The 26,146-nt window shown below is 47.7% G+C and overlaps 2 protein-coding genes and 1 pseudogene across 2 annotated transcripts; all 3 read left to right on the top strand.

Annotated features, from left to right (window-relative positions):
- The first annotated feature begins 1,678 nt into the window (after positions 1-1,678).
- On the top strand, positions 1,679-3,290 carry LOC132987501 (trace amine-associated receptor 13c-like; annotated as a pseudogene).
- A 3,939-nt stretch (positions 3,291-7,229) lies between these two features.
- LOC132987524 (uncharacterized protein KIAA2012 homolog) lies at positions 7,230-9,044 on the top strand. Its single transcript, XM_061054640.1, has 4 exons — positions 7,230-7,423; positions 7,556-7,687; positions 8,241-8,387; positions 8,784-9,044. Exons 1-4 carry the CDS (start codon positions 7,313-7,315, stop codon positions 9,042-9,044), a joined length of 651 nt encoding a protein of 216 aa, XP_060910623.1. The 5' UTR covers positions 7,230-7,312.
- A 263-nt stretch (positions 9,045-9,307) lies between these two features.
- LOC132986567 (uncharacterized protein KIAA2012-like) lies at positions 9,308-25,826 on the top strand. Its single transcript, XM_061053020.1, has 20 exons — positions 9,308-9,897; positions 9,987-10,182; positions 17,393-17,452; positions 17,555-17,622; positions 18,324-18,531; positions 18,877-19,131; positions 19,309-19,476; positions 19,657-19,779; positions 19,860-19,934; positions 21,347-21,411; positions 21,558-21,615; positions 21,692-21,869; positions 22,512-22,592; positions 22,680-22,869; positions 23,036-23,174; positions 23,304-23,689; positions 23,926-24,137; positions 24,430-24,602; positions 24,760-24,979; positions 25,195-25,826. Exons 1-20 carry the CDS (start codon positions 9,670-9,672, stop codon positions 25,340-25,342), a joined length of 3,231 nt encoding a protein of 1,076 aa, XP_060909003.1. The 5' UTR covers positions 9,308-9,669; the 3' UTR covers positions 25,343-25,826.
- Positions 25,827-26,146: the final 320 nt, after the last annotated feature.

The following is a 26,146-nucleotide window of genomic DNA, read 5'->3' as shown; positions in this document are numbered from 1 at the left end:
AATTATACCTACATACATTCATCTATGAAGCTAACCCCAGTGCAATACTGCGTCCATAAACACATGTAGGTAGTTAATGCAGATGCAATAGTATAATGTGCATATACTGTATGTCTTTGTATCTAACCCCAGTGCAATACTGCATACATAAACACATCTATGTATGCTAACCCAAGTGCAATACTGCATACATAAACACATCTATGTATGCTAACTCCAGTGCAATACTGCATACATAAACACATCTATGTATGCTAACTCCAGTGCAATACTGCATACATAAACACATCTATGTATGCTAACTCCAGTGCAATAGTATGCGCATAAACATGTATGTATGCATGCAAACTCGGGCTACGTGCAAACACACCAGCACTTCCTCCAGGACAAATGTGCAATTTACATCAACACCTCATAATAATGTGCAATACTCAATCACTTTTGCACTTTAATACTCATACAGAGTCTCTGCAGACACAGTCACCACCATTGAGCAGCTTTACTTTAGTATAAGTCTGTATTTTATCTTTTCAGGTAAAAGCTGCTGACACAACCTTTAAATTATTACATTTATGCACCAGATTTAAGAAGAAGAATTCATACTTTATTGATCCCGCGAGGGGAAATTTGTTTTTTACACTCTGTCTAGTAAACATGCTACACAAACATGAACTGAAATACACACACATGCACAAACAGGATCCTGTGGACATGCACTAATGGAGAGGTCTCAGAGTGGGGGGGCTGCCCTACGGCGGGCGCTCCTGAGCTTGTGGGGGGGGGGGGGGTTAGGTGCCTTGCTCAAGGGCACCTCGGCAGTGCTCAGGAGGTGGCCTGGCACCTCTCCAGCTACCAGACCAATTTCCGGACTTGGTCCGTGCTGGGACTTGAACCGGCAACCTTCCGATTCCCAACCCAAGTCCCTACAGACTGAGCTACTGCCGCCCACTTAGTGTGGGTACTTAATCTATGTAGAAGTTTGAGGAGGCTACAGGCCTGATAAGTTGATGATTTCTTCATCTCTTTTCAGTTAGAATAAGAACACCTATCTTTTTTTAAATATTGCTTTTTCCTAAAGTTTCACTGGATTTGGTTTTGTGTTAGGAGAAAACATCTCCAATGAAAAAACACGAGTGGTTCACTAACTGATGAAGGTCGTCTTGTGTGTCAGCGCAATAAAGATTTTCGAATAAAGGGATGTAAATATGAACATTTTTTTATCTGATTAATTGATGAATCAGAAAACAATGGACTGATGGAGTTTTTCATAACTACTTTTTTCTAAAGATTTTGTTTTTCGATTTCTCAAAATAGATAGAGAAAACTTCTTGCATAAACAAAACAAAGCGCCACAATCCTAAAGACAATAAAAAAAGAGACAAAATATACCACAATAACACACTAAACTCACATTAAGCTGACCACCTCGCCTTAAATCCTGTTATATCTGATTGATTTTGATAAAATATCTGAAATATAGATTAAAACGTTTTAGCAGACTAATTGAAGATGGACTGGTGTTTAATAAAAGTAAAAGAAAAAGAGGGACAAACTAAATAGAAGATTCTCCACCGTGACAAAGAAGCATGACGTAAAGCTAGAGGGAGAGACTTCACTGTTCACGTGAATGAAAACGTGAGCATGGAGGCGGTTAAGCAAGGAGAGGGATAAAAGAGCTGTGGGACTGTCAGCACTGGCCACAAAGATGTCTGGGGGGAGAAGCTTCTCTCATGTGAAGGAGACCCAGGCAGAGGGTGAACTCTGCTTTCCTCAGCTTAACTCCTCTTGCACGAAGCCTACACATCCTCAAACTGAGGCCATGCTGATTTATGTCCTGCTGTCCATTATTTCTGCGCTCACCATGGCTCTTAATCTGTTGGTCATCATCTCCATCTCCCACTTCAGGCATAAATATATAATATTCTAAAGTGTTATTGTTTCTGCAGAAAAGTGCAGATGTTTTAATCGTTGACTGTGATCTCTCTCTGTCATTGCCTTTGCCCTCTTGCCTTTAGACACATTGCTGCATTACTTTGTCATCATTTGTTTATGATTTAACAATATGTGCACTGATCATTTTCTCCCTTTCCAGGCAGCTCCACACCCCCACCAACCAAATCCTCCTGTCTCTGGCTGTCTCTGACCTTCTTGTGGGCCTTGTGATGATGCCGGTTGAAATCAAGTACATAGAGGCGTGCTGGTTTCTCGGTGACTTTATGTGCACTCTGTATTATGTGTTGGATTACGTCATTACCTCTGCCTCAGTTGCAAACATGGTTCTCATATCAATTGACCGCTATATAGCTATTTGTGACCCTCTGCATTATACCACTAGAATGACTAAGGAAAGGGCACAAGGCTGTGTCTGTTTGTGTTGGATTTGTTCTGTTATCTTCAGGATTCTTCTTCTGCAGGATCACCTGGCACAACCAGGCAGGTCCAACTCCTGTTTCGGAGAGTGTGTGGTTGTCATTAATTACATTGCAGGACTTGTTGACCTTGTTTTCACCTTCATCATGCCCATTTCTGTCATCATATTTTTGTATATGAAATTGTTGGTGGTGGCTGTGTCTCAGGGTCGTGCCATGCGCTCTCACATTGCAGCGGTGGCAGCCCAACGCTTAGAACCAGTTACTGTGAAGAAAACGGAGCTGAAAGCTGCCCGGACTCTCGGTCTTGTTGTCGTCGTGTTTCTATTTTGTTTCTGTCCTTACTATTACCCCGTGTTGGCAGGACAAGATACTTCAGTGGATGCTTCATCTGCGTCCGCTGAGATCTGGTTGGCACATTTTAACTCCTGTTTAAACCCCGTCATATATGCTTTATTCTACCCCTGGTTCAGAAAATCCATCAGACATATTCTGACCCTTAAGATATTGAAGCCTGGCTCACGTGATGTTAAAATACTTTAATGAAATGCAGCAGAATTTGAAATGTGTCTTTGGGAAAGGAGAAAATTAACAGCATGTGTAACTCTGAAGCAGAACTATCCAGTATAAATTATAAACATGTTGTGGCTCTTATAGCGTAAACTATATATTCATGAAACTTGATTTATCGCTGTCTCTTATCTCTGTCTCATGTTCCATGAATTTTCATCACATGCATTATTCAGGGCTGTACGTTAACTGTTGTTGCTCATAGCACTGGTTGCAGCAGAGGTTGATGATCTTGCAGCACAACATATAAAACTCTCATCTTTGACACCAACCACAAGCAGTTCAGTTTATCGGTTACACAGGTTGTGACAGGAAACAGTTCAGTTTGTCTATTGTATCTGCCCCTATCAAATAAACCATAAATAAATAAGATAAACAAGTATATTTAAGCTTTTTTAATGTGTTATTTCAAGGCTGGTTTGAGTCTGCATGCACAAAGACATCCTCTGATTTAATCAGACTAAATGAATGTACTTCTAGCTTTTTAATATTTCCTAACGTGTGATGTGCAGGGTGTCGCCATGCACTTTTCTACCTGCTTTATCCGTACTTATGATTTGTTTATTTCAGTGTCAATATGTAAATATATCATTCACTCTCTGTTAATGAGGGGCTAAATATCAAATGAAGCGTCCTTGGGTTTGAATCTGATCTCGGCTCTTTGCTGCATGCAACCAACACAGAGACTTAATGTTTCAGCCTACGATAAAAAAAAAGTTAAGGCTGGCCAACAGCATCGCCTCTGATGTCTGAAGGAAGTAGACCTAAGACAGACTTGTTGATAAGAATATGTCAGTGTTTAAGACTGCGTACAATAAAGAGCGAGGCCTTTAACATCTCCTTAGTCCAGCACAGATAAAAAAAAAGTGGCAACTACACTTCAGAAGCAAGCCCTGAAAAAATACTACCTGCAACTGACAATATTTGTGAGCGACTTTACAGAAAAACAAGCCCCAAGTCACTTATAACAAGCAGACTTGGCAAAACTGTTCTGTGGTTGTTTCTGGGAGATCGGGGAGCCCTCTATCCTCTATCTCTGCTGGGATGTTGTAGGTTTTATCTTTTTGGGGCACAGAGAGGAGAGGGACTTCTCCTTCTCTTTTTTGTACTTCTTCTGGAAGTACATGGCTGTGTTGGATGTCCTGACGTCAGTGGAGCAGTGGACATTTGTGGAGGGTCAGAAGGAGATGGGGTTCCTCTTCTCGTTCTCATCCTCCTCTCCCTCGGTTCACTTCCCAACTCATCAGCACCCACACTAGAAGAGTAAATTATAAATATGTGTACTTTATTAGAGGGATTTAAATATATAAAACACTACATAGTAGTCAATTTCAATTTAACTTTATTTGTAAGGGATCATGTGCAGTTAAAGCAGAAATGTAACCATTTGATGCACTGCACCAGAGTTAGCCTTGGTTAACTCAGTAACAGGGTTATTACATGCTGTTGACTTCAACCATAAACTTCACTACTGTTTATTTTAAACATATCGCCACTCTTTAATGATCATCCAATGTTTCTAACACGTAGGTGATACTTTGGCTGGCTGCCCAGGTATATTTATGGCTGCCCAAATCTGTTTACCAACCTTTTTTATCACTAAAAGAGAAAGATAGAGAGGGAGAGAGACAGGGTCTGCAGGTACGTCCCCTCAGACGTCTCATGTCAAAACAGAAGCTGCCTTCATTTTAATATTCGTCTGCAGTTTCTTGCTGTGGATGTTATTCTGCACGGCTGCACTGCTTTCGCATCCATGAAACCTGTGCAAATCAATCAAAAAGACACCATATGATTCACAAAACACAAGGAGGTTAATTGAATCGCCCTTCTGGGATTCATAAAGTTGTCTGAATCTGAATAAATGCTCCCTGAGTTGTGCTGCAAAGTTACCTTTTGCAACAATGCCAGTTGTGCATATTTCTATGAGCTTATGCAGACATGTATTGAAAACAAAAGCTGTCTCCTTTCTATATAATAACAAGCATCATTGCATAGAAGTGTCCTAATCACAAAGGCGCTAACAGCCATGCACAGAGTAAAGTAAAAACTGTCTGCTGAGATGAAGTGGTAACTGCGCCGCAGTACATATAAGAGATGTCACACGCAAACTTTCCAGTCATCAGGAGAACTACTCCACCTCTGTATGACTTTAAAGATACATATCTGTATATTAAGTCAGTATATTACTCTGACATGACTATCTTTAGTATAGAAATATAAATACTACAGGGATGTTAGCTTTGTGCAAAAAAACATTCTGCAATGTAAGTCGTGTTTCACTGTTCTATAACTTTCTGAATCATAATATGGATCATTTCAGACAATCATGACTTACTTGTGATCCTGATGAATGAATGTATCTCCGCTGTTGTTGGCTGAACCGGTCGTTTGGTGGGAGGGGGGGGGGGGGAGTTTCTGGGTAACTTTCACCACAGTTTAACCACGGGATGACAACACTCCTCTGGACCTGAGGAGGTCATCCAGCGTGGCATGGCTGTCACTCATTCTGTGGTGCGTTCAAGCACATTATGTACATAACAGCTTCATGCTAACCTCCTGATACTAAACATTAACTTGATTTTTTTAATGTGAGGGGGGACGCCGTTTCCTCCTGACACACATACAAACACACACCTTCAGCTAGCTAACATGCCGTGAAGCACTCAGCACATAACAGAAGTAGCTTACTTTCACGACTTTCACCTACCGTTTTAAAGCAGCTCCTCCAGACAGTGTAACGTCTGTAGTCCGACCATGGACATTATTAATTACAGTCCAGAGGCCATCATCACGTCATCACGTAAACATGAAATATGATGACAAAAGTATAACGGTATATTACATTTCTATGGAGGAGTAAACGTGCCACATTGTAAATTTACACAAATAAAGAAAATAATTACATTTACAGGAATAAAATTGTAAGAGAATAATCACATTTCAGAGAACAAAGTCGTTAGGGAACAGAGTCACACATTTACAAGAATAAAGTAAGAAAGTCAAAGCCTACATTTACGAGAATTAACAAAAAAATCGACAATAAAAAGTTACTTCAATCGAGATCAACAAGTTTTACTGACCTGTGTGTGTGTGTGTGTGTGTGTGTGTGGGGGGGGGGGGGGGCGTGTGTGTGTGTGTGTGTGTGGGGGGGGGGGGGGGCGTGTGTGTGTGTGTGTGTGTGTGTGTGTGTGTGTGTGTGTGGGGGGGGGGGGGGCGTGTGTGTGTGTGTGTGTGTGTGTGTGGGGGGGGGGGGGGGGGGGGTGTGTGTGTGTGTGTGTGTGTGTGTGTGTGTGTGTGTGTGTGTGTGGGGGGGGTGGTGTGTGTGTGTGTGTGTGGGGGGGGGGGGGTGCGTGGGTGTGTGTGTGTGGGGGGGGGGGTGCGTGGGTGTGTGTGTGGGGGGGGGGGGGTGCGTGGGTGTGTGTGTGTGGGGGGGGGGGGGGTGCGTGGGTGTGTGTGTGTGTGGGGGGGGTGGTGTGTGTGTGTGTGTGTGGGGGGGGGGGGTGCGTGGGTGTGTGTGTGTGGGGGGGGGGGGGGTGCGTGGGTGTGTGTGTGTGTGGGGGGGGGGGGGTGGTGTGTATGTGTGTGTGGGGGTGTGCGTGTGTGTAAGAATGTCACTGCAGCCACGGCAACAGAAACACAAAGTGCAGACTCTGGACTACCTAGCAACAAGGAGTGAACACACACTTTCCCACAGAGAGCAGGCAGCAGGTACGTCCTTTGTTTTGTGCTTAAATGTGACAAGAAGCTTTAAGACTAGATGTACCAACACGCGTAATCTAAATCTACCTCCAATACTCAACCTTTTATTGGCAAATCTTTCTCTGATATTTTTTTTATGTCACTGAAACCTTGTAGTCATGAAATGTTGGCGATTGAGTCGTGTCATCAAATTCACTCTGATGAGAAGATGAACAGAAAACTTGATTTTCTTAAGGTTTTCTTAAAGTTTGGATTCCTCCCTTTTATTTGCTATCAGCTGTGATTTACATCCAGTTGTTGCATTAAATGCAAAACTCTCCCTGTTAGAATATATATATTCTCATTATAGCGTCGTATAGCTCTGTTTCTTCTTCCAAGGGAGACCCCCTTGCCACCCCTCCCAGCTGCAGGGATAGTCTCCCGCTGTGAGGTGCATGTGTGAACAACCAGATCAGGTTGTGTGCGGAAGTGCGAAGTTGTGCTTGCAGCTCTAGTTTCTTATATTGTTTTTTATCCTATTCTATTTAAATTGATGACGGTACGAGTGTGGCAGTAGTTACTACTTTCCTTTCTCTGTATTCATTGTTATTGCACCAATAACACCCAGACAGATTGGCCTGCATGCCTCAAACCTTGTCCTTGGACTCCTCTGCTGTCAGAGACTAAATGACATCATGAAGGACTTGTCTCTCTCCCTGCTGAGTCGGGGTTACAGCCGATTCGTCTCGTCCAACACAAACGCCGGGAGACACGATGGACGACTGGAAGTGTGCTTCACACCTGAGGTATTTACACACTTACACTGAAATCTTAGCACTTCTGTAGCAGCTCTGCATCAAACCTTCTCAGGTCATTTACTAATGAATCAATCATACCATTCTTCATGTTATCAATGTTATCTGTTAATCGACCAATAGGATTACTTCATCTGGAAGTCCCGGGACTCTCTCCTGCGTTTGTCCGAGAGTGGCCGTCTGTTTGCGGAGGCGGAGTCCACCCTTCCAAAGACGTACAGCACTCGCAGGGGGCCACTCCTGCTGTACTCTCAGGTAGTTATAATGGAACCGTGGCACCCAAGACAGAAATGAACAGGAAGGACAAAACAAACAAACTTCCAATGAAAACTGTTTTTGTTTACCATCATCCATCTTAGATTTAGGAAAAGAAGGACCTCATGTTCCTGTGATGATTTCAAACTGTCTGTTCCTCGTGTCCGCACTGAGCTCGGGGGAAAGAGTGTTTAGTTTTGCTGCCCGCTCTGCAGGGAACTTTCTCTAGAATGACTTGAAACTGGCAGATCTCATTTTACTTGGAGCCGTTGGCACGACCTTAAAAGATAAAAAACACGAGACTATCGGACAGTGTCTGATGTGTTTCTGAATTATGATCACAACTTCTGCACATTTGAAATGTTGTTTACTCCTAACTTGTTTGTTAATGATGTCATGTTTAGGATGTCGTCCGCTGCTGCTGCCCTCTTGGCCAGCTCATCCTCGTTAAAGAGATCTTGATCTTGAGGTTAATCACCTGGATATATACAAATAAAACAATTAAAAGGGTTCCCATTTGTGACACATTTCTTCTAACCTTTTCTGCACCCAGGACTTGGTTACTGTAGAAACCGGTCTTCAATCCGAGATGAGAGAGAGGAAGAAAAAGGTTGTTCAGCGTTACACACAGGAAGTGGAACAGCAGCTGAGCACCCTGAGGGAGCTGACAGCGGCCATTTTGAACTACGGCAACAACCAGGTAGGCAGAATAGTGGAGCCGGTGTGTTATTTACCATCTTTCTTGTTGCTGTAGTATGTTTGGGGTTGTTGTCTCATTTATTCAGCGCTGTTTTATAACTGTGTTCTTTTGACTGCCGAGTGACTGCAGATGAAAATGAGCTTCAAACTGAAGCTCACACTGCAGGATTTTAAAAAACTCTGGTATCATCACACACATCAGGAGAATCTGAACAGATCTTCTCTATAATATCAAGCATGCACACACTACAAGATGTACACTTTTAGAGGGGGTTACTTTGGATGGCAAAACTTAAAGCAAATATTGTTGGAAAGGAAACTACAGAAGACAACATTTCAGAGCTGCGTATCCGTCAACATCTTTTTTAAAAAAGTTTTAATGTCTTTTGTCTTCCAGTTCCACTTCTCCAGACTTGGTCCACTCTTTTTTCCTCCTCTCCACGTCCCAATTACTCCAGACCTTCATCCTCTCAGTCCTTCACCAACCTGCACAACATCAGAGCAGCCCAGTCCAGATTTGCTAGCAAGGTTGAATTCCCAACTGGGCTTCAGTCACGTTCCTGCAGAGAGAAATACTGCACAGCTGACCAATCAACCTGAAGGTAAGAAGAAACCACAGAATCTGCAGCCAGAAGAACAGAAATTCCATAAAGATTAAGGTCTAGTACAAACATTGAGGGTATTTCCTCTGTTAAAAAAATAAATAAATCCTGTCCACATGCTCAGTTCTCAAAAACATTAAAAAAACTCGCTGTTACGGCTGTCATTAACGCGCTCAGTCAACAGGAGGTGATTCCTCTGCAATGAACTTTTCATTTTCATAAAGTGTCCCACCGACCAACCAACCTAATCACATGGTTTCAAATTTAAAAATAGCGTCAGTTAGACTTTTACAGCTTATTGAAGCATACCACGTGAAGTTAAGCACAGAAACAGGAAGTGGTTAGGGATCCCAAAGTGAGGTCAAACAGCTCAAAGGAACGGTAACAAAGGTCAATGTGTGATGTCATAAGGTCAATGTGTGATGTCATAAGGTCAATGTGTGATGTCATAAGGTGGATATTACTTTGGACTCGTCAGCTGAGCTGTCTGAGAGTTTTTAAAAGTGAAATGAGACATTCAAAGATGCAGCAGTGTCCTTCTTTTACATCACTGAGACTACAGGGAGACACTGAGGACGAGTATCTACGGAGAGCCTGAAGGGACAAAATAGCACATTAGCTTACAACCTCAATTCATCGTTATTAACTAGTGGAAGCTGACAGCCAAACGTTTGTACAAAAATGATTTTGGAGTCATGTGGCATCAATGAGATAAAAGAAGTGGGACAAAGCAGCCAGTATGTTCAGATCTTAAGTTTCTTTGCAGATAAAGAGGAGGAGCAGGGCAGCAGGAAGAGAGTCAGGCTGGACCTCTTCCTCCAGGTTCCCTGCTCCACCAGGACTCCTTCTCCACTGATGGAGCCTCAACCCTGGGTACACTATGTAGCAATGACCCCAGAAGAACCACTGGTGAGAAGAAACCTCTCAATTTATCATTTTTAGATTCAATTTATTGGTCATACATCTCGATGTGGTCTTGATGAACTCTTATTTTGCAGACTTACGTTGACATTAGTCCACAGCAGCCTGACTGTTCACAGAATATCAAAACAAATGATCCGAGCATGGGAGAGAAGCTGCACCATCAAAACTCTGACTGTGATGAGTCAGAAGATCAAGACGGTCACCAAGCTGAAAGAAGATCTGCTGATATGAGTGAAAAATCCAGAAGCAGGAACTGGCATAGGAGGACAGGTGTGTGTTACAGGTGGTAGTGTTTTAGTCGAGACCACAATAACTGAGACCGAGTCAAGACCAAGACCAGGGCAGGGTGAAACCGAGTCAAGAACAAGACCAAGGCAGGGCGAGACCGAGTCAAGACCAAGACCAGGGCAGGGTGAGACCGAGTCAAGACCAAGACCAGGGCAGGGTGAGACCGAGTCAAGAACAAGACCAAGGCAGGGCGAGACCGAGTCAAGACCAAGACCAGGGCAGGGTGAGACCGAGTCAAGACCAAGACCAGGGCAGGACGAGACTGAGTCAAGAACAAGACCAGGGCAGGACGAGACTGAGTCAAGACCAAGACCAAGGCAGGACGAGACCGAGTCAAGAACAAGACCAAGGCAGGGTGAGACCGAGACAAGACCAAGACCAGGGCAGGGCGAGACCGAGACAAGACCAAGACCAGGGCAGGGCGAGACCAAGGCAGGGCGAGATCGAGTCAAGAACAAGAACAAGACTAAGGCGAGACCGAGACAAGACCAAGACCAGGGCAGGGCGAGACCGAGTCAAGACCAAGACCAAGGCAGGACGAGACAGAGTCAAGACCAAGACCAAGGCAGGGCGAGACCAAGTCAAGAACAAGAACAAGACCAAGGCGAGACCGAGACAAGACCAAGACCAGGGCAGGGCGAGACCGAGTTAAGACCAAGACCAAGGCAGGGCGAGACCGAGTCAAGACCAAGACCAAGGCAGGACGAGACCGAGTCAAGACCAAGACCAAGGCAGGGCGAGACCGAGTCAAGACCAAGACCAAGGCAGGGCGAGACCAAGGCAGGGCGAGACCGAGTCAAGAACAAGAACAAGACCAAGGCGAGACCGAGACAAGACCAAGACCAGGGCAGGGCGAGACCGAGTCAAGACCAAGACCAAGGCAGGGCGAGACTGAATCAAGACCAAGATCAGGGCAGGGCGAGACCAAGGCAGGGCGAGACCGAGTCAAGAACAAGACCAAGGCAGGACGAGACCGAGTCAAGAACAAGAACAAGACCAAGGCGAGACCGAGACAAGACCAAGACCAGGACAGGGCGAGACTGAGTTAAGACCAAGACCAAGGCAGGGCGAGACCAAGTCAAGACCAAGACCGAGGCAGGACGAGACCGAGTCAAGACCAAGACCAAGGCAGGGCGAGACCGAGACAAGACCAAGACCAGGGCAGGGCGAGACCGAGACAAGACCAAGACCAGGGCAGGACGAGACCGAGTCAAGACCAAGACCAAGGCAGGACGAGACCGAGTCAAGACCAAGACCAGGGCAGGGTGAGACCGAGTCAAGAACAAGACCAAGGCAGGGTGAGACCGAGTCAAGACCAAGACCAGGGCAGGGTGAGACCGAGTCAAGAACAAGACCAGGGCAGGGTGAGACCGAGTCAAGAACAAGACCAAGGCAGGATGAGACCGAGTCAAGAACAAGACCAAGGCAGGGTGAGACTGAGACAAGACCAAGACCAGGGCAGGGCGAGACCGAGACAAGACCAAGACCAAGGCAGGGCGAGACCGAGTCAAGACCAAGACCAAGGCAGGGCGAGACCGAGTCAAGACCAAGACCAGGGCAGGGCGAGACCGAGTCAAGACCAAGACCAGGGCAGGGCGAGACCAAGGCAGGGCGAGACCGAGTCAAGAACAAGAACAAGACCAAGGCGAGACCGAGACAAGAACAAGACCAGGGCAGGGCGAGACCGAGTCAAGACCAAGACCAAGGCAGGGCGAGACCAAGTCAAGCCCAAGACCAGGGCAGGGCGAGACCGAGTCAAGACCAAGACCAGGGCAGGGCGAGACCAAGGCAGGGCGAGACCGAGTCAAGAACAAGAACAAGACCAAGGCGAGACCGAGACAAGACCAAGACCAGGGCAGGGCGAGACTGAGTCAAGACCAAGATCAGGGCAGGGCGAGACCGAGACAAGACCAAGACCAAGGCAGGGCGAGACCGAGTCAAGACCAAGACCAGGGCAGGGCGAGACCAAGGCAGGGCGAGACCGAGTCAAGAACAAGAACAAGACCAAGGCGAGACCGAGACAAGACCAAGACCAGGGCAGGGTGAGACCGAGTCAAGAACAAGACCAAGGCAGGGTGAGACCGAGCCAAGACCAAGACCAGGGCAGGGTGAGACCGAGTCAAGAACAAGACCAGGGCAGGGTGAGACCGAGTCAAGAACAAGACCAAGGCAGGATGAGACCGAGTCAAGAACAAGACCAAGGCAGGGTGAGACCGAGACAAGACCAAGACCAGGGAAGGGCGAGACCGAGTCAAGACCAAGACCAAGGCAGGACGAGACCGAGTCAAGACCAAGGCAGGATGAGACAGAGTCAAGAACAAGACCAAGGCAGGGCGAGACCGAGTCAAGACCAAGACCAGGGCAGGGCGAGACCGAGTCAAGACCAAGACCAAGGCAGGACGAGACCGAGTCAAGACCAAGACCAAGACCAAGGCAGGGCGAGACCGAGTCAAGACCAAGACCAGGGCAGGGCGAGACCGAGTCAAGACCAAGACCAGGGCAGGGCGAGACCAAGGCAGGGCGAGACCGAGTCAAGAACAAGAACAAGACCAAGGCGAGACCGAGACAAGACCAAGACCAGGGCAGGGCGAGACCGAGTCAAGACCAAGACCAAGGCAGGGCGAGACTGAATCAAGACCAAGATCAGGGCAGGGCGAGACCAAGGCAGGGCGAGACCGAGTCAAGAACAAGACCAAGGCAGGACGAGACCGAGTCAAGAACAAGAACAAGACCAAGGCGAGACCGAGACAAGACCAAGACCAGGACAGGGCGAGACTGAGTTAAGACCAAGACCAAGGCAGTGCGAGACCAAGTCAAGACCAAGACCAAGGCAGGACGAGACCGAGTCAAGACCAAGACCAAGGCAGGGCGAGACCGAGACAAGACCAAGACCAGGGCAGGGCGAGACCGAGACAAGACCAAGACCAGGGCAGGACGAGACCGAGTCAAGACCAAGACCAAGGCAGGACGAGACCGAGTCAAGACCAAGACCAGGGCAGGGTGAGACCGAGTCAAGAACAAGACCAAGGCAGGGTGAGACCGAGTCAAGACCAAGACCAGGGCAGGGTGAGACCGAGTCAAGAACAAGACCAGGGCAGGGTGAGACCGAGTCAAGAACAAGACCAAGGCAGGATGAGACCGAGTCAAGAACAAGACCAAGGCAGGGTGAGACTGAGACAAGACCAAGACCAGGGCAGGGCGAGACCGAGACAAGACCAAGACCAAGGCAGGGCGAGACCAAGTCAAGACCAAGACCAAGGCAGGGCGAGACCGAGTCAAGACCAAGACCAGGGCAGGGCGAGACCGAGTCAAGACCAAGACCAGGGCAGGGCGAGACCAAGGCAGGGCGAGACCGAGTCAAGAACAAGAACAAGACCAAGGCGAGACCGAGACAAGAACAAGACCAGGGCAGGGCGAGACCGAGTCAAGACCAAGACCAAGGCAGGGCGAGACCAAGTCAAGCCCAAGACCAGGGCAGGGCGAGACCGAGTCAAGACCAAGACCAGGGCAGGGCGAGACCAAGGCAGGGCGAGACCGAGTCAAGAACAAGAACAAGACCAAGGCGAGACCGAGACAAGACCAAGACCAGGGCAGGGCGAGACTGAGTCAAGACCAAGATCAGGGCAGGGCGAGACCGAGACAAGACCAAGACCAAGGCAGGGCGAGACCGAGTCAAGACCAAGACCAGGGCAGGGCGAGACCAAGGCAGGGCGAGACCGAGTCAAGAACAAGAACAAGACCAAGGCGAGACCGAGACAAGACCAAGACCAGGGCAGGGTGAGACCGAGTCAAGAACAAGACCAAGGCAGGGTGAGACCGAGCCAAGACCAAGACCAGGGCAGGGTGAGACCGAGTCAAGAACAAGACCAGGGCAGGGTGAGACCGAGTCAAGAACAAGACCAAGGCAGGATGAGACCGAGTCAAGAACAAGACCAAGGCAGGGTGAGACCGAGACAAGACCAAGACCAGGGCAGGGCGAGACCGAGTCAAGACCAAGACCAAGGCAGGACGAGACCGAGTCAAGACCAAGGCAGGATGAGACAGAGTCAAGAACAAGACCAAGGCAGGGCGAGACCGAGTCAAGACCAAGACCAGGGCAGGGCGAGACCGAGTCAAGACCAAGACCAAGGCAGGACGAGACCGAGTCAAGACCAAGACCAAGGCAGGGCGAGACCGAGTCAAGACCAAGACCAGGGCAGGGCGAGACCGAGTCAAGACCAAGACCAGGGCAGGGCGAGACCAAGGCAGGGCGAGACCGAGTCAAGAACAAGAACAAGACCAAGGCGAGACCGAGACAAGACCAAGACCAGGGCAGGGCGAGACCGAGTCAAGACCAAGACCAAGGCAGGGCGAGACCGAGTCAAGACCAAGACCAGGGCAGGGCGAGACCAAGGCAGGGCGAGACCGAGTCAAGACCAAGACCAGGGCAGGGCGAGACCGAGTCAAGACCAAGACCAAGGCAGGACGAGACCGAGTCAAGAACAAGACCAAGGCAGGGCGAGACCGAGTCAAGAACAAGACCAGGGCAGGGCGAGACCGAGTCAAGACCAAGACCAAGGCAGGGCGAGACCGAGTCAAGACCAAGACCAGGGCAGGGCGAGACCGAGTCAAGAACAAGAACAAGACCAAGGCGAGACCGAGACAAGACCAAGACCAGGGCAGGGCGAGACCGAGTCAAGACCAAGACCAAGGCAGGGCGAGACTGAGTCAAGACCAAGATCAGGGCAGGGCGAGACCAAGGCAGGTCGAGACCGAGTCAAGAACAAGACCAAGGCAGGACGAGACCAAGTCAAGACCAAGGCAGGATGAGACCGAGTCAAGAACAAGACCAAGGCAGGGCAAGACCGAGTCAAGACCAAGACCAGGGCAGGGCGAGACCGAGTCAAGACCAAGACCAAGGCAGGACGAGACCGAGTCAAGACCAAGACCAAGGCAGGACGAGACCGAGTCAAGACCAAGACCAAGACCAAGGCAGGACGAGACCGAGTCAAGACCAAGGCAGGATGAGACCGAGTCAAGAACAAGACCAAGGCAGGGCGAGACCGAGTCAAGACCAAGACCAGGGCAGGGTGAGACCGAGTCAAGACCAAGACCAGGGCAGGGCGAGACCGAGTCAAGACCAAGACCAAGGCAGGACGAGACCGAGTCAAGACCAAGACCAAGACCAAGGCAGGACGAGACCGAGTCAAGACCAAGGCAGGATGAGACCGAGTCAAGAACAAGACCAAGGCAGGGCGAGACCGAGTCAAGACCAAGACCAGGGCAGGGCAAGACCGAGTCAAGACCAAGACCAGGGCAGGGCGAGACCGAGTCAAGACCAAGACCAGGGCAGGGCAAGACCAAGGCAGGGCGAGACCGAGTCAAGAACAAGACCAAGGCAGGACGAGACCGAGTCAAGACCAAGACCAAGGCAGGGCGAGACCGAGTCAAGACCAAGACCAAGGCAGGGCGAGACCGAGTCAAGAACAAGACCAAGGCAGAACGAGACCGAGTCAAGACCAAGACCAAGGCAGGATGAGACCGAGTCAAGAACAAGACCAAGGCAGGGCGAGACCGAGTCAAGAACAAGACCAGGGCAGGGCGAGACCGAGTCAAGACCAAGACCAAGACCAAGGCAGGACGAGACCGAGTCAAGACCAAGGCAGGATGAGACCGAGTCAAGAACAAGACCAAGGCAGGGCGAGACCGAGTCAAGACCAAGACCAGGGCAGGGCAAGACCGAGTCAAGACCAAGACCAGGGCAGGGCGAGACCGAGTCAAGACCAAGACCAGGGCAGGGCGAGACCAAGGCAGGGCGAGACCGAGTCAAGAACAAGACCAAGGCAGGACGAGACCGAGTCAAGACCAAGACCAAGGCAGGGCGAGACCGAGTCAAGACCAAGACCAAGGCAGGGCGAGACCGAGTCAAGAACAAGACCAAGGCAGAACGAGACCGAGTCAAGACCAAGACCAAGGCAGGATGAGACCGAGTCAAGAACAAGACCAAGGCAGGGCAAGACCGAGTCAAGAACAAGACCAGGGCAGGGCGAGACCGAGTCAAGACCAAGACCAGGGCAGGGCGAGACCGAGTCAAGAACAAGAACAAGACCAAGGCGAGACCGAGACAAGACCAAGACCAAGGCAGGGCGAGACTGAGACAAGACCAAGACCAAGGCAGGGCGAGACCGAGTCAAGAACAAGACCAAGGCAGGACGAGACCGAGTCAAGACCAAGGCAGGATGAGACCGAGTCAAGAACAAGACCAAGGCAGGGCGAGACCGAGTCAAGACCAAGACCAGGGCAGGGCGAGACCGAGTCAAGACCAAGACCAAGGCAGGATGAGACCGAGTCAAGACCAAGACCAAGACCAAGGCAGGACGAGACCGAGTCAAGACCAAGGCAGGATGAGACCGAGTCAAGAACAAGACCAAGGCAGGGCGAGACCGAGTCAAGACCAAGACCAGGGCAGGGTGAGACCGAGTCAAGACCAAGACCAGGACAGGGCGAGACCGAGTCAAGACCAAGACCAAGGCAGGACGAGACCGAGTCAAGACCAAGACCAAGACCAAGGCAGGACGAGACCGAGTCAAGACCAGGGCAGGATGAGACCGAGTCAAGAACAAGACCAAGGCAGGGCGAGACCGAGTCAAGACCAAGACCAGGGCAGGGCGAGACCGAGTCAAGACCAAGACCAGGGCAGGGCAAGACCGAGTCAAGACCAAGACCAGGGCAGGGCGAGACCGAGTCAAGACCAAGACCAGGGCAGGGCGAGACCAAGGCAGGGCGAGACCGAGTCAAGAACAAGACCAAGGCAGGACGAGACCGAGTCAAGACCAAGACCAAGGCAGGGCGAGACCGAGTCAAGACCAAGACCAAGGCAGGGCGAGACCGAGTCAAGACCAAGACCATAAATATCACTGACAAATCATCGTCTTGTGTTTAGGTGTCCCTCACTTAAAAATAGCTGATCAGTGGTGGTCTTTACCGATCTTGGTTAAAAAGTCCTGCCAGTCTGAGACTGAGATGAGACCGAGTTAAAATACTTTCGATACTGAGACTGAGACCTTCAAAAAGTGGTTTTGAGACCAGGATCGATTTCGAGAACTACAACAGTAGCAGGTGTTCTGTCATGACAGAAGAAATAAGATGTTAGGTGAAGAGATGTCCTGTACTGCATCATCTTGTCCTCACCATCATCCTCGCTGCTTTTCAGTGAGACCGCGAGGTGTGAAGCAGCAGGCGAGCCCCGAGCCTGAAACAAACACTACTTCAGGTATCAGCCGCAGAGATTTGTTGTTATTAGTATCAGTGGCAGTAGAACACAACATTAACCCTTCAAAAGGTCTGATGCTCTTTCTTCTCTCCACACACACAGGCCTTCTTCCTCCTCTAACTGGGGGACAACCAGTCTCTCCTGGAGCCTTCTGGGAGAAATCAGACACGGTAAGACAGTGAGGTGGCAGCAGTAAGGCTAACAACAACAACTGTGTAAATCACTCCCTCTGGCAGCTCCCTGCATTGAACAGAGAAGTTCAGGGTTAGATTTCAGATTCTATCAATCACTTTCAAAGCTCCTCACAGTCTGTCCTAACCGCCCACACCCTGTTTCTCTTTTCCTCTCTGTCACTCTCTCTCCTCCCCCAGCAGAGCATGTTAGCTGGTTTTACAAAGTCGAGATAACGGCGCATTAATAATATCCACATCATGATTGAAATGTTGACCTTTGACCTGTGTCAACACCGGAGAAAAACTTTTTTGACGAGCCCCTGAGTGTGGGGATTTGAGTCAACAGCTCGTCAATACAAAGCACCATACTTCAGTTTGTCAGCCTTCAAAATAAAAGCACCACACTTCAGTTTGTCTACCTTCAAAATAAAAGCACCACACTTCAGTTTTTCAGCCTTCAAAATAAAAGCACCACACTTCAGTTTTTCAGCCTTCAAAATAAAAGCACCACACTTCAGTTTGTCCGCCTTCAAAATAAAAGCACCACACTTCAGTTTGTCCACCTTCAGAATAAAAGCACCGCACCTCCAAAAAGAAAAAAAAACAGCCCGAAGATTCCCCAAATGACATTCTCCATTTTACCACAACACAAGTTCTACAAGAGTAGATCAACGTTAAAACCATTATGTTTGTTTCAGCTGAGGCGGGAGGGTCCCAGCAGAGATGAACGCCACACTCAGCTCCTTCCGCCAATACCAGAGAGTCGAACTGGAACGCCAGATTCTCCAACAAAGGTCCAGACCCAGCACGATGTTCAACAGAGGTCAAAGAGGATCGGATATCAGTGCCGAGACGACCTCAAAAGACTCCATCAGCAGCCTCTCAGTCTTCCTCAGCTGGTTCATGGTAACAACAACACACACACACACACACACACACACACACACACACACACACACACACACACACACAGATTCAGTTTAAGAATTTTTTTTAGCGTCACAACAGCTGATTGTTAAAGATAAAGATGAATGACTGTATGACTGTCCTGATTACAAACAAAGTTTGTTGTGAAGAAAGGTGGTCTAGACTGGAAGTGAGAGGCTGTATACAAATCCCTTTTTTAACAGGGGATGTTGCAAACTTGGTTCGTAATCAGGACAGTCATTCATTTATTAGCTAACACCTTGACTGTGTTGCCAAAGATCTGATGTTCTTAATATTTTGACTTTTGTCTCGTCTGTCCTGCAGAAGAATTAAGTGGAAAGAAAAAGTCTGGAGGAGGTGAAAGATCACAGAGACATTACTTAAGAAAGGAGACAGTCGGACATGGAGGAGGAAGAGGAGGAGCAGGAGGAAGAGGAGGAGGAAGAGGAGAGGGAGGAGGAGGAAGAGGAGGAGGAAGAGGAGAGGGAGGAGGAGGAAGAGGAGGAGGAAGAGGAGAAGGAGGAGGAGGAAGACTGCCCTCTGAGAGAGGCTCTGTTATATTATTGGCCCCTGGAGCAGGTACATTACAAAAAATGATCTATTCAGAGTCTGTTTGGTAGTTTATGTCTTATAGCTTCATACCCAATGTCCCGCCCCTAAGATTACTAAAATACTTCCTCTCCAGATATTTGGGGTTCTTTGTAATCTTCTTGTTTGTTTGCACTGCCTTCTCCTCTGATGTGTCACCTCCTGCAGAGCCTCCTCCTGCAGGAGTGTTGGGTTGTGTTGTAGGAAGGAAAGGTCCAGGTAAGCAGACATCTTTGGCCTTCTTACAGAACCAGCTTCTCGACCTGCAGGACTCCGGAGCACCCGGCGATGACAACAGAGGGGTGGTGAGAGGCGTTCTGCCTCTGGAGCTGAGAGGTATGAGGAGGCGGGATCACTGAACATACACGTCCCTTTATTTTGACTAAGCTTTAAGTGATTCCAGTAGAAAGAGCTTTATCTACTGCATGTGTTTGATTCAAGGTGACTTGAAACTTCACAAATTATTTGTTTTAATTTCTCTTCTGTTTTGCTGTAATTGTAATTTTTTCCTTCCAGATTTGCAGAACGGCAGATCTGTTGGCTGTCTGATTGTTGGTCCTGATGGGGAGATCCTTCGACTCTCTCTGTACGATAACAGCCAGGACGAAACTGCCAGTGATGGCGAAACAAGGGAGCAAGGTACAAGCGTTTAAGTACGAACATCCACCCTCAAGAAACAGCATCGTCCCCGTGTCAGTAACTCACTCTCTGCTTCTTAGCTCTCCAGGTTTTGTCTCCAGAAGGGGATAAGTTACCCTGGGTCATTATGCTGCAGCCTGAGAATACACACACAGGTCTGTACACACACACACACACACACACACACACAGGTCTGTACACACACACACACACACACACACACACACACACACAGGTCTGTACACACACACACACACACACACACAGGTCTGTGTACACACACACACACACACACACACAGGTCTGTACACACACACACACACACACACACACACACACAGGTCTGTGTACACACACACACACACACACACACACAGGTCTGTGTACACACACACACACACACACACAGGTCTGTACACACACACACACACACACAGGTCTGTACACACACACACACACACACACACACACACACACACACACACAGGTCTGTGTACACACACACACACACACACACACACACACACAGGTCTGTGTACACACACACACACACACACACACACAGGTCTGTACACACACACACACAGGTCTGTACACACACACACACACACACACACACAGGTCTGTACACACACACACACACACACACAGGTCTGTACACACACACACACACACACACACACAGGTCTGTACACACACACACACACACACAGGTCTGTGTACACACACACACACACACACACACACACACAGGTCTGTACACACACACACACACAGGTCTGTGTACACACACACACACACACACAGGTCTGTACACACACACACACACACACACACACACACATACAGGTCTGTACACACACACACACACACACACACACACACAGGTCTGTATACACACACACACACACACACACACACACACACACACAGGTCTGTACACACACACACACACACACACACACACAGGCCTGTACACACACACACAGTTCTGTACACACACACACACACACACACACACAGGTCTGTACACACACACACACACACACACACACACACACACACACACACACACACACACACACATACACACACACAGGTCTGTACACACACACACACACACACACACACAGGTCTGTACACACACACACACACACACAGGCCTGTACACACACACACAGTTCTGTACACACACACACACACACACACACACAGGTCTGTATACACACACACACACACACACACAGGTCTGTACACACACACACACACACAGGCCTGTACACACACACACAGTTCTGTACACACACACACATACACACACACAGGTCTGTACACACACACACACACACACACAGGTCTGTACACACACACACACACACAGGTCTGTACACACACACACACACACACAGGTCTGTACACACACACACACATACAGGTCTGTACACACACACACATCACATCCTGCTTCATCTTGAGCACCTGGGCCCATTGCTCCTCCCAGGATATACAAACCCAGCTTCCTGTGCCTCCCTCTGTGTCGCTTACTGTTCATCGTGTTTGTGTGCAGGAGGGTCGGAGCAGAACACACACCTTCCTGATGAACATGTCCCGCTCCATCAGTCCATTCCTCAGGTAAATCAGTTCACTCTTTGTCATCATGCAGATGATCCTCAGTCTGATCAGGGACAAATGAAACAAAACCAAGAAGCCATCATTGAAGTGTATCGTTAGAGATCAAGCATTCCTTGTATCTGTCAGGTTGTCTTTTCTCAAAGCAGCTCTCAGATGTTCACAGATCAGCTGACGTCTTTCCCCCCAGCAGCCTCACAGACCCAGGTAAGACTCCTGAGTTGAAGCTGCGTATTCGACTGTAATCAGGATTTAAATACAAATCACGTGTTTGTCCCTTCAGTGGCTCAGACCAGGAAGAAAACAAAGAGCGCAGAGGCAGCAGTGGACATGTGGAAGTCAGGATTAAAGGGTGCCAGAAACAGTGTTAGGATGCCTCCATTGAGGGAGAGGGTTGTTAGTACAGAGAGAGGAGGTGATGCTGAAGATGAGGATGAAGACGAGGGACTGCAGCAGCCGGGGTTGGTTTCATTCACAACTTATTTGTTAACCATAAGAAGTATGCATGTTTAATTCTCTTTATCTAAAAGCTTTCTCTGCCTTTCTTCTTTTGCACCAACACACTCTTCTTTAAAGTCTTTATATGTGATGTTTTGATCCAGCAGATGTCGCCCTTGAGCACCAGCATGAAACCAAAACAACTGGCGCTGCATTGTTGTGTTAGCATGCTAATGCTAGTGATCTTTATTATGCTCGTATCTTCACACTGCATGTAAATTTACCTGAAATGAGCGTGATCTAGAAACACAGTTAAGCAGTGAGTACAGTATGTTATTCTTCTTTTCTCTAGTCCCTCAATTAAACAACTTTTATACACGAGGGGAGGAGTCAGCCGGCCGTCCGGGCGATGTAAACAAAGTGAAGATAGGACTCTGAAAACTCTGAAAACATCACAGACAGTGGGACTCGGGTGTTACACCCATTGTAGACAGTCATGACTCACAGAGTTATTTTCAGAGGAGATACTTGATTTATATATTTAAGTGTTAAAAATCACATAGAAAGACTTAAAAAGTAATATTTGTCTGCAGACACTAAAAAAAAGGAGATTTTGTACATTTGTCCAAAGAGAAGCTGCAGTTAAAAGATGATGTTTCATGCAGGCAGCAGAACATCGAGCCGATCGAAGCAACATCAGAGGACGCTTTGAGGAAGAATGCTGAGGGAGCTGCAGTAACCACAAGGTGAGCGAGGAATACTCTCAAACTCTTTAGTTCAGAAACATTACAGACACTTTAAACTGACAATAATGTCATCCGTTTATTTAGAAGAAGTGATGTGAAAACGGGGAAAAGTGAGGAATTGGATGGAGGGAAGAAGGCTTCGAGGATGAGGACAGAAGGAAGATCAGAAAAAGAAAAGACAGGAAGAGATGCTCCATCAGTCGTCAGCAGGAGACGAGAGGAGAGGACCCTCAGAGGAGCAGCAGAGACTAAAGCCCCGTCTGCTCGCCCTCCTCATGTGAGTCATATTTAAATGACTGATGTACTCATGGTATTTATTCTGCAGGTCATGCAGGGCGCTGCGGCTTCTGAATCCCATCACACCAAAACGTTTGCAACACATGAATGTATAAATCATGGCATAAAGTTTACAAGTGCTTTTCTGTCATCGTCTGTAAATCAAGATGACAGACGTGAATGGAAAGAGAGGAGAAGAGCAGAAGAATGAGGAGAGAGAGGGGCGAGGAGAAGAGGTGAGGAGGAGGCAAGAGTCTGCTGGGAATAGAAGAAGAAGAAGGCTGAAACACAAAGACTTAGTTTTGGGTAAGATGCTGCAGAAACATGAAATTCATCAACAGTAAAGTATTAAGATCAAATATTGTCAGATTTGTTGAAAAAGTAGTTTTCATGTTTCAGTAGTGTTTCTCCTGTCCTGTGTTTTTAATTTCATAGGAAGCCCAGAGGACTCCCTGGAGAATCAGGAGGCGGAGACAGACCAGGAACTGAAAGAGGAGTCTCATCTGGCATCCCCAACAAATCCCTCTGCAGCACAAAACCACAAGAACAGAACAAACTCAGAGGGAGACGCTGCAGAAACCGACCATCTTTACACAGACGCTGACAAACACGGCAGCGTGCGCTCAGTGAGCTCGCTCAGGTCGACTGCAGCTGCATCACAGTCCACTCTGAAGAGCTCCAGGCGGTCTGTTGCATCCTCCTGTGAGGGGGCGGGGCCAGCCAGCGCCCTGGGTCTCACTTCATCACATGGTCGCCTCTCGTCATGTTCAACTGTCATGGTAACCGAGGAACAGCTGATGCTGAACCCGGTGAAACCAGAGGTGAGTAGGAAGAACAAAACAGGAAGTACAGGACTTTAAACATTTCAATCAAATTCTAACACATTGATAATTATTGCTGTAACACCAGATGTTTTTTCAGTCGGTTAATTAAACTTATTGAACTGCACCTCTGGGTCACCAAGCAAAGTTAAAAACACAAAAACAGTCCATGCAATGACCTCTAATTCAACTCATTGTGCACATTCTGACTCTGTGTGTTTATTTGTGTGTGAAAGCCGTCCAAGCCGAGAAAGAGTCAGAGAGAGGAGGAAGAGGAGGCTGCAGCGCTGCGTCTCGCCCAGCGAGCAGAAAAACGGAGGCAGGAGGTGGAGAGGAAGAGGAGGGAGCGGGAGGAAGAGGCGAGGAGGCAGCTGGAGAGGGAGCAGACAGAGGACAGGATGAAGAGCGAGCTGGAGGAGGAGAGAAGGAGGAGAGCTGAGGAGCTCAGGTTGTGACTTTAGTTTTACGTCTGAAGGTTTAAGATGGTTCAGGTCTGTCTTAAAATAAAAGTACTAATCCCGGGCTAGTCGGGCTTAAAATGTAGTCATTGGGATAGCATGCTAATTACAAACCAACAGTAATGATAGCTATCTATTAATTACAACCATATTTTCAGAAAGACAAATATTCAGCTTGAAATAATTTAAACAGTAACTTCATGGACCAATAGTGTCAATGTCAGGCGATTATTTGAAGCAGAACTCGGCTGATTTCATTGATATTTAATCTCCGACCTCCAGATTGAAGAGGATGGCGGAGGAGGAGAAGAGGAGGAAGCAGGAGGAAGAGGAGCAGGCTCGAGAGAGACGGGAACAGGAGCAAAGAGAAAGAGAGAGAAGGAGGCAGGAGGAGAAGATGCGTCAGATGGAGAGACTCCAGAAGATGAGAGAGGAGGAGGAACAGAGGAGGAGAGGTGAGGAGGAGGAGGAGAAGGAAGGGAGCAAGAGGAGTCAGAGGGTTAAAAAGGACAAAAAGAACAATCATCTGTGTATTCAGATCCTCTGCAGATTCATCATTATGATCAGAAAATGTATTTCAATATCCTTCAATTTATGTTCTTTCTCCTTCAGCTGAACTTGAGCGTCTGCGTCAGGAAGAGGAGACGAGGCAGGAGGAGGAAAACAGGAAGTTACAGGAGATGGATGAGAGTGAGAGGGTGGAGTACCTCAGCAGGAAGGAGCAGGAGGAGGAGGAGAGGAGGAAGAATGAAGAGGAGCGGAGGAGAAGAGAGGAGGAGGCAGCTCTACAGGCTGCAGAGGACGCCAAGCTGCAGGCCGAGCTGCTAGCCAGGTATAAACTCTGGATGTTAGAAACACATATTCTACAGATGTTTGAGAACAATTATACCTGACATAATTACATTCAATACTTTTCATATTCCTTTGTATTTGAATTTCTAAAGAAGAGTTGCTCAAACAATGTTTAAGAAAGGGAGAATTAAAGACATATTCATAACACTGTTCATCTCTTTCTCTTTTGTCTCGCTCCATCTGTCCTCCCTGCAGACAGATGGCGCTGTTGCAGCAGCAGTTGGCCTTTAAACGGGGTCTTATGTCGGAGGCTGGCGGTCTGGAGAAAACTCAAGGAATTTCCAGACCCTGGGTTTACTCTTATTTTACTTTGTTGCAGCTACTGGGTCTCAAGCCAACTTAATGTGAGGCCGAAGATGACAGGACGTCTCCGTCTGAGATCTTTCTAATCGGTCCCTCACTCAGCGACCTCATGGATCAGATCCAGTTATTGAAAATGAGCACGTTTATATCGAAACTCCTCGTCTTTTACTTGAAGATAAAAAAAAACCTTTACCATCGTCTGTTTACCTTTGAGGGATATTCTCACGTTTCTACAAAAGAGTTTTCATACATGATGTTTTTCTTGTTTGCCTTTTTAATGTTATTTTGTTTTTTCTTGTTGATATTTATCTTATTATTCTTACACTGAGAAGTCCTGACGATGTTCAGACTCAGGGAGTACAGTCCGATTTAGAGACAGGTCGTTACAAATAGAGCTGGCTCCCGGAGGAGGACAGACTCTGCTCTCAGTGTGACACCTTACAGGTAGAGACGGAGCTCCACTACCTCACATCGAGGCCCAAATACCAGACTGTGAGAGAGGAATACTTCCCCAAGATAACACATGTAAAACACACACAAGGCCCTAAATACTCACACAAACACACACACACACACACAAACACAAACACACACACACAAGGCCCTACACATCTTCACACATACATACACACACAAACACACTAAACCAATATACACACAAAAAGGCACAAACACACATAATAAAAATGTTAAACACACACATACTATAAAACAATAAATTACACTTTTTTATTTAATCTCTTGATGGTTTGTACTAGATTATTCTTATTTTAATATAATTATTGATAATTATTATTGTTACAATTGAATTATTAATTATGACTGTTAATTCATATTATTATTG

Source organism: Labrus mixtus, chromosome 13 (genome assembly GCF_963584025.1).
Source record: "Labrus mixtus chromosome 13, fLabMix1.1, whole genome shotgun sequence".
Lineage (NCBI taxonomy): Eukaryota > Metazoa > Chordata > Actinopteri > Labriformes > Labridae > Labrus > Labrus mixtus.
Note: the sequence above shows the minus strand (reverse complement) of the source record. Positions and strands in the feature narration are given on the sequence as shown.

Coding starts and splice junctions, on each gene's coding strand:
- LOC132987524 (XM_061054640.1), top strand. CDS start 7,313: ATGAAGGACTTGTCTCTCTCCCTGCTGAGTCGGGGTTACAGCCGATTC. Junction 7,688..8,240: donor CACTCCTGCTGTACTCTCAG/GTAGTTATAATG, acceptor TTCTGCACCCAG/GACTTGGTTACTGTAGAAAC. Junction 8,388..8,783: donor TGAACTACGGCAACAACCAG/GTAGGCAGAATA, acceptor TTTGTCTTCCAG/TTCCACTTCTCCAGACTTGG.
- LOC132986567 (XM_061053020.1), top strand. CDS start 9,670: ATGATTTTGGAGTCATGTGGCATCAATGAGATAAAAGAAGTGGGACAA. Junction 17,453..17,554: donor TGAAACAAACACTACTTCAG/GTATCAGCCGCA, acceptor CCACACACACAG/GCCTTCTTCCTCCTCTAACT. Junction 24,603..24,759: donor GGAGGAACAGAGGAGGAGAG/GTGAGGAGGAGG, acceptor TTTCTCCTTCAG/CTGAACTTGAGCGTCTGCGT.